The sequence below is a fragment of the Glandiceps talaboti genome, chromosome 5 (genome assembly GCF_964340395.1).
Source record: "Glandiceps talaboti chromosome 5, keGlaTala1.1, whole genome shotgun sequence".
NCBI classification, from domain to species: domain Eukaryota; kingdom Metazoa; phylum Hemichordata; class Enteropneusta; family Spengelidae; genus Glandiceps; species Glandiceps talaboti.
This window is the reverse complement of record NC_135553.1, coordinates 7166810-7175616: the sequence shown is the minus strand read 5'-3', so window position 1 is coordinate 7175616 and position 8807 is coordinate 7166810. Positions and strand designations below refer to the sequence as shown.

The 8807-nt window shown below is 35.2% G+C and overlaps 1 protein-coding gene across 1 annotated transcript; it reads right to left on the bottom strand.

The window, feature by feature from the left end:
* Window positions 1–7429: 7429 nt before the first annotated feature.
* Window positions 7430–8455, bottom strand: LOC144434944 (allatostatin-A receptor-like). The gene has a single exon (XM_078123473.1). The coding sequence runs from the start codon at window positions 8453–8455 to the stop codon at window positions 7430–7432; it is 1026 nt and encodes a 341-aa protein (XP_077979599.1).
* Between the last annotated feature and the right edge of the window lie 352 nt (window positions 8456–8807).

Here is an 8807-nt window from a genome sequence, read left to right as displayed (position 1 = left end):
TGTATAAGTCGTCAGTTATTTATTCAATCGTACCGCTAGAAATGTTTTGATCAATGATGTGTGTATATAAGCTGTTTGTACAAACCACCAGTAACGGTCGGTACGGTCTCCATAAAGTGTATCCCTTTATTACATATTCAGTATTATCGTTCAAAAAAACATGATAAGAAACTGATTGAATGATTGAAAGGATTATTTTGCTAAGTTAAGATATGCCATTGTGCCTGAAAATTGAATTGCCTGTAATTTCAATGCTGCCATACCAACAGATGTAGAGTGACAAGTATATAATGTATTATTTGTACAGTGCATAGCGCCCTCGTTGTGAAAAAAGATGGACTTCCTCCTATGCCATCATTTGGATTTTCCTCATCCAGGGACCAACTCACATGTTGGTAACATAATACCCATATTCACACACACACACACACACACACACACACACACACACACACACACACACGGGTGTACTGTACAAAGCTTCCGACAAACGAGATGATTTCAACACTAGTGAACATAATATAAAGATTGGTTATGCAATATGCATAGTATGTAATGTAACAGTAATAGAAAATGGAACAAAGCATGTGAAAATGGCGTGACATTTATTAAGATTACATGTATTAGTAATAGGAATTTGCTATTCATTTAGAATTAAAAAAGAAAGTGAATTGAGTTGAAAGTAATGCGGTGGTTTTCTGTTTGTCTGTCTTTGGAACAAATGAACGTTTTTCGCTATGGTATTGCTAAATTGTATGTTATACTTGTGTCAGTTCGACAGATTTCACATACGTTTGGTAATCATGGGGTCATGGTATACACCTTAAAATTGTTGAATGATTAGGCTTGAAATAACACCCATCCACCCACCCATCCACTTGTGATCGCATGTTCAATAAATGTGACTGTTTTTGAACTATATGGAAGAGAAGGTTACACGCAGATAGGGGGATTCCAATAGACCATTTAGCTTCAACGTAGAGAAGCTTGTGTTTACTCTTAGTCTAATAGAATGACATTATTATCAAATGTTTGACATACTAGATGGTGCGATTGTGACTGTTAATCACTTTGAGATTTCATTAAATTGACTTCGCGTGAAAACGTTAAGCCAATCCCTAGGTATCCTGATAACATAATTACACCTTTTCATTTTAGTTTCACACTCAATTTCACACAAGCTAAATGACCAGTAAACTAGGTGCATTGGAATGTACAGGGTCATGTAGGTCATTTGGTTAAGTTATCATGTTCAAGAAAATACATGTAATATTCAACTCCTTTCAATGTCTGTGTCTGTGTCTGTGTCTGTGTCTGTGTCTGTGTCTGTGTCTGTGTCTGTGTCTGTGTTTGTGTTTGTGTTGTGTTGTGTTGTGTTGTGTTGTGTTGTGGCTGTGCTGTGCTGTGCTGTGGTGTGCTGTGTTGTGTTGTGTTGTGTTGTGTTCTCGATTATCCATCTAAAATACACGATTTTATGTATGATATCTGTGATAATTGCGGTCCAGTAAACTGTTCATACTAAAATATAGAAAAAACAAACAGTTTCAATTAAATACTTCTAACAACACTTTTAGTAGTGCCGATGGCTAAAGCTAACGCTGGACATTGTCCTTGGGCTTTTTAAAAGAGGGAACTATGTTTATAAGACATACTATGTATTCAATCAAGGTTAACACACTGCACTTTAGAATTTTACAGAACTTTAAGGCTTATCTTTGATCACAATGACATCCATATACAAAACAAAAATAAATAGGCACTGATATGCTATACTTGCTGGCAATGTATAGCGAATTATTGTATACTGAGTTTACAACTGTTGTTTTTCAGACTGTGTCTAAAGAGTGTAAGTCTTGGAAGAAGACAAAATCGGTCCAAAGTTCAATGATATAGTTGTTGACAACTTCCTCAGTTTCTGGCAGGCGTTATTAATCATGGTACCTTACTCACAAATAGACTTCTAATGAGCATATCCTGCACTCTAAGAATAAAAACATACCCGGTAGCATGTTGCCTCTTATCAGTCCCAGCACGAATGTATTAATAGTGCAGATAAGCAGAAAGGCAAGCTTAAAAGTAGTGTAAGAATACAAGTCAAGACATGAAAGGTATATAAGTATCATTAGGAACCAATCTCCTTTACGTAATATGTAGGGGAAAGGTTGGTTGACTTAACAGGAACATAAAATTACTACTGTAACAAGGTATTTTGAATTGATAACGACGCTCGAAGTTCAGTATAATACTTGCCCCCCTCCGCTCCCATAGTAGGAAGCAGTAGACAGGTTCTTCATCTTCATTAAGGCATGTAAAATGATGCAACTAACCTGGGGATCCCATTATAAAGAAGAACTTTTAGAGAACCCACTCAGCTGTTGAAAATTGGCGAGCTGGGATGAAATATTGAAATGGTGTATGATTAAAAGTAGGCAACATATACTTTCCATTTTATCATTTGTCTAGCAATACACAGTTTTGGCGTAGGTAGTGTAGTTCCCGAAAACAGAGTAAATGCAAGGTGCATTTGAAAAAAAAAAAACAAGAAAAAAAACAAATATCAATTGCAATTTCTTTCGTGAATACATAATTGCTATATATAATGATACATTTTATTGCACATTTATTTTTACAAAGTTCTCAATGAACGTTACAAGACTTGTAATAAATGACTGAAGTTTTACAGTTCTCATTTTGCAGAAATGTACATGGTGGCAAAGAGAAGTAATTGAAAGTAAAATCTACATAACTTGAAATGAAAAATACAGTGAATTATCTCATGTAAAACTGAATTTGAATTGACCACCACCACCAGCTCTGCGAAATCTAAGTGGATCTTTATATGCACATCTATCACGTAATCACGACCCATGTGACTTAAATTTGGAGGTTAGCCAATTACAATTGCCTGAAGATCCACTTAGATTTAGCACAGGTAATCTCAAATTCAGAACATATTTCTGTACTTCCAAGGGCAAATGCTTTGGTCTCTGTATTGCACTTTTGTCAGTAAAAAGTAAACATTAATCAGACTATAATCATGTAATTCAATCTAACTACATAACTCAGGCATAAGTAAGTGTACTTTATGCTTGGAGCCTAGCATATACTGGGTTGTTTTAATCAATCGGAATTGTACTTAAAACGAAGTCTGACAAACTTTTTTGAAACCTATAGAAAGTCGAAAGTGATTTCCTCGAAAATAATGTAACCACTTACTTTATACACATAGGCATTCGTCTGTAACATGATTATCTACTATTACGTTTATGATCACCGATTATTCATTATTATATAGATTATGAGATCATCGTTTACGTTTCATTGGTTTACGATCTACAGGATGGCGATTGAAGAAGGCACAGTGTACACTCCTCATATATCTTGTTCTTTGTGGGGAAAAAGAAAAAATACGAGTCTCTCCGTGCGAAATTTTCTCGTATATTTACTAAAATTCAACGTCTCTGAACTTGACAGTTTTCATTAAGTTATGATTTAATACGTGATGTATAAGGTGACTCTTGACCCAATCAATGGATGGTGACCCATGACCCAATCAATGGATTGTGAACCTTGACCTAATCCCCTATGCATGTCGATGTAAAGTAAATGGCTAAGGAAATGGTCAAAGTTTATGTGCAAATCATATACAAGCGATGACAGGAATACAAATAAGTGATTGGATAATATGTTTAAAGTGGTGATGGGAAGCTGGTGCGTTAGGGTTTCAAATAAATAAGTAAAACTTCTTTACCCCATCTAACTAGAAAGTAACACATTTGTACATATGCTAAAACAACTTCACAACTAAGGCATTCCTATGAATTCTAAAACGTTGCTCTTCGTAAATACATGAGTTGTACAATAAAGTATTGAATATCGTACTACAAAGCAAACCTTGTGCGTTTATATTTAGGTTATTCAGTTCACGTCAAACATGTCGACACTAACAAAGTGTAGTCGTAAAATGCATGATCCAAAAGTAATCTGTCACTATCCCTTGGGAATGCTAGACATGAACAATATCAAGTATTAAAACGACCCCAAGATGTCTGAATATCAGAGAGAGAGGAAATCAAACTTTTCAATCTTCTATTTGCCTGATATACATTTTGCGAGCCCTCTCTTTCATGGTTTTAAAAAGAACATCGCAATGGAAATGTCAAGACAGTACTTACCTCTCAAGTATCCCTAGTTAGCCTTTACAGCTCTTTAATGCTTCGATAACACCATTACAGCATTACAGTAACAGTTATTTCATGTCTAGCCTCAATAACAAGCGTTTCCATAACAACCTCACAACATAAAGTACAAATTACATGATCGGCACACCTAAGACTTGTGTAGACTCTCTGAGGAGATAAAAACGCCGGGGTCATTTCATCACGATTCGTGGGAACTAGAAATATATATCCCCGAGATATTCCAGTTATATATTGATAGAGAAAACTATCCCACGCGACAGGAGAATGTCGCAAACACCATTGGAGAATCTGCATTTGGACGTCAAAACACACTGTCAAGTTATTAATGACCACTGTTACCAAGAAAATTTGATTTGAAACCTTTAACTGATCTCATTGTGATAAAATGAATGAAAGGTAGTAACGTGTACATAATAAACAGCTTTATCTATGGAGTTTTAAAATCCAACATTTCCCCCTAAATAGAGGAACAAAATAGCAATAATATCATCAAGCATTAGCGAATTGTGATACCACATAGAATCACCTCTGTTATGCTCCATATTCACAACCACAGATCCGACATGAAAAATAGGCAATTTATATCTAGTGAATATACTAACAATTATATACTGATATTGAGTAAGTATGCCTTTGGCAAATACATAGTTACATCACTTTTTAACAACTACATATGCAGCAATTTTATTCTCTTTAAGTATTTACGTCGTACATCACATTGCTTATCGTAGAAAGTAAGGTAACATCTTATCACTCCATCAAATTGTTTCCCTTACTGATATACAACAACCCATCTTATAGAAGATTATTTAACTAAATAACGACATTGTCACATTTTACAGTTACAAATCTATATCAATGCACACACACAAACAATCGAAAGGAAGCTGAAAATCGTTTACTTTGTTTTTTTAAATAGTAACGCTTCTCATTTTGCAATAGGTATCCCATCCGTGTATAAAGAGGCTCATTTTGGTAATGAACTTCGATATCGATTTATAACATTTATATATCAATTACAATCATACACGTAGAGTGAGCTCCATTTGATATGCTATCTACAACAAAGGTTATTTCTAATCGTGAATATAAAGGTTATACTTATCGTGAATATATATATATATATATAGTTACATATAGTTGATATGCTATGTCACTATCTACGACAAAGAATATAAATTATCTAGTCGTGAAAACGAATTGCAAGATATTTTACCATATAGTTATATGTATATAGTTATATATACATTTTATTTATTTATATTGATGTTATAAAATTGTTTTAAACGTTCCTTGTCATACTAAGTAACCCCATGCGGAAGGTAGACTCTAATACACTTTTGCAGTACGATCAATTTATCTGGCCATTTTACTTAAGCATTGTAACTAATAAATGATGTGTTTGTTGATCATTTAATTATTGATATTGGCCTTAATTAGATGAAGCTTCAAGACAAGATACTTAGCATTTGGTATATCACTTTAAATTAATTGACGACTGTAAATATCGTTTATAATATAATTCATACAGTTTATCTAATGGAAACCCAACTGCTTTGTCTTTAATTTGTGCAGAAATGTTTGGTTGTGCAGATATTATTATGATTGTATAGACTTAATCCAAAAATATACCAAAGTGTTTACAATACTGTACACATTCAACCGTTGCTATTCACATTATGACTGTCAAAGATACGAAAAACAGATAGTCGACATATATGAATTAAAACTATTACTAATAATTATGTCAAATTACTGCAAATTGATTTTTTTTAAATGTGTAACTCGGATTTACTAAATAAACTAAATGACATATTCTTTCAAAATATGGCATTCTTAAAACGAAAAGATTCCTTCAAATACATTTTATTGAATAAATATCTACTCATAAGTAACGTACTCATATCCCTGCATTCCAAAAACAAATTGGGTTACTTCTTATGGTATAATGTAGTCAAGCCAAAGCCTGTAACTATCCAGATTTTGGTGTCAGTTATTTTTAAGAGTACTAGTGCTGAGGTAATCTGTCTGGACAGTGAATTCAGCATGCCTTACATTCTGAGTGTAACTCTTTTTAATCGTATGTATTGCTGGTTATCATCTTTGCCATGTTTTGAAAGACTTCATGTATATCAACTTCTCCAAAGCATCGTCTTATCGAGTTTCTGATGAGATATAGAAGCTGTTAAACACTTCCGATCTTAGAGCCTTTAAAAATACCGTTTATGGCTAAATATGAACTGTTGGAGGAACACTAAAATCTGTTAGCTCAATGCTTGCCACAGTGATCGTCGATCAGCACAACATATCAAAAATACACATTGAGTGTTGACAGACTATGAATCAGTTATCTCATTAAACGGAAGTACAACTAAATGACTCTAAAAGTATTTGAGAGGTAAACTATACATAATTGAAAAAACTGGCAGTGCATGATAAAGAACTTTGGAAATCAAAGACATTTGATAAGATATAAGTATGTTACTTTTAAAGTTCTTGCTTCCAGTGTGAATTTTCTGTCATGTCTACAAAATTAAACAATATTTGTTTATTATTTGTGATAATTTGCCACAATTGTCGTCTGTTTCCATGGTTTTCTGAGTATAAAGTTACTGTGACGTAATTTCAAGACGTTTACCAACCAGTTTGCTATATATATCCCATTCATTAAAAATTTAACACTAGTGCAATTTCGAGTAAAATAAATGCCATTTGTCGTCTACAGCATATAGATGCATACTATAATAGGCCATTTCAGACTGCAAACAGGAAATTGAGAATACAGCGCCCTCGCTGAAATTGGGGGTATCATCACCTCATAGTATCATTTCTTAAGAGCTTTGTCCCTTGGTATTCTGTAGAAGTGTAAATCAGGGATGTTTTTTGTATTGTTCAGTCATTGAGGAAAGCAGCAGTGCTCTATGATTAACTGAGTAACCTATACCATACCCCCAAGGTACACACAGACAGGAAGAAGAGCGCCACCATGGCATATTTTGCAAAGGCCTTTTAAATGATACTTTTCGCCTCGATTATTGATGCACACTGTCAACGACAGAATAATGCAGTCTAAAAAACACATTTATTGCAACTTTTCATGTCTGTAATGTTACACATTAACTGACGGCTCTGTGGTTTATTTAGCTGTCTAAGACATCCTATACTGATTCCCTTGATGTGCCAATATTTTCTAAGTGGCCGTTGTCACCTCGACAACTTTGAATCTATTAGACGCTCTCTGTCTGAGGTCCACGTGTAGGATCTGAATTTGCAGCATTGGTGCCATCAAATGCGATGACATTCTTTCCATCTTGACATTTGCAAACCTTTTTGAAAGATTTTCTGAAATTGTCAGACAGAAAGGCGTATATGATCGGGTTGATGCAGGAGTTGGCGTAGGACATGATATTTCCGATCCAAATGATGATTTGTACCGGCGGTGTAACTTTTAGCACATGGAAAGCATCAGTTAGTATAACGCTTTGGATTGGCATCCAACAAATACAGAAGACAACAACAACAAAAACCACCATTTTGGTTACTTTTTTCTTTTGCTTGACGTTTTCTTTAGTGTTGGCACCTTGCGGGACCACGCCTGTCCATAGTCTCTTGAGCATGAAGAAATAAGTTATACTCATAAGAACGACGGGCAGTACGTACGAAGTGAAGAACAGTTGGCCCCAGAAGGCTTGTTTTTCTGTCGGTGTAAATGTGAAACCGCAATACGTGATCACTTTGCCAGTGTTAGCGTCGAGGTAGGAAATTGTTGTACACTTTGTAAGAATAGGACACAGTGCCACAATTACGATACACCACATGGCCACGACCACGATGGTAGCATTGCGAACGTTGCGGAATTTCATAGAACGAATTGGGTAGACCACAGCCAAGTAACGATCGAACGACATACACATCAATGTGAAAACACTAGCGTATAAGTTAACAATTGTTAAGTAGTTTGTAAGTTTACAAATGAATCTTCCGAATGGCCAAGACGGGACTGTGTAACCAACAGCTGTGAACGGAACGACGAGGAGCAGGAACAGGAAGTCAGCGATACTCAAGTTCAGGATGAATAAATTGGTGGTGGTTTTCATTTTTCTCACCTTTAGCACCACGTAAATAACAAGAGTGTTTCCAACAAACCCAACCAGACAGGTTAAACCGTAAACTATTGGAATTACGTACGATACGATGTTCGTCTCAGGAATCGTATTCTCTCCAGTTCCGTTGCTGATGTTGATGCTCGACATGTTTTGCAGCTTTCACTAAAATCGATAAATCTACAAGTGAATGAGAGAGAATTCTTATTAGAAAAACAATTTGTTAAGGAAAGATGTTCATAGTCAACAAAGTTAAAAATAGTTGACGACATTATTAGAATTTCTCATATCCCTACTAGTTTCCATCAAGGAAAGTAGGTGAAATAACCTTACTTTTGGTATCACGTATTTATGTTTGAAGACATTAGTCTGGGGTCAGAATTTACGGCAGGGGGGGCCAGGAGAAGTAGGGGGGGGGGGACATGAAACAATTGAGGGTTCAGGGGGGGGGGGGCATGAAAATCCTGATTGGAGGGCCCGAAATATTTTGCTCATTATTTTA

Coding starts and splice junctions, on each gene's coding strand:
- LOC144434944 (XM_078123473.1), bottom strand. CDS start 8,455: ATGTCGAGCATCAACATCAGCAACGGAACTGGAGAGAATACGATTCCT.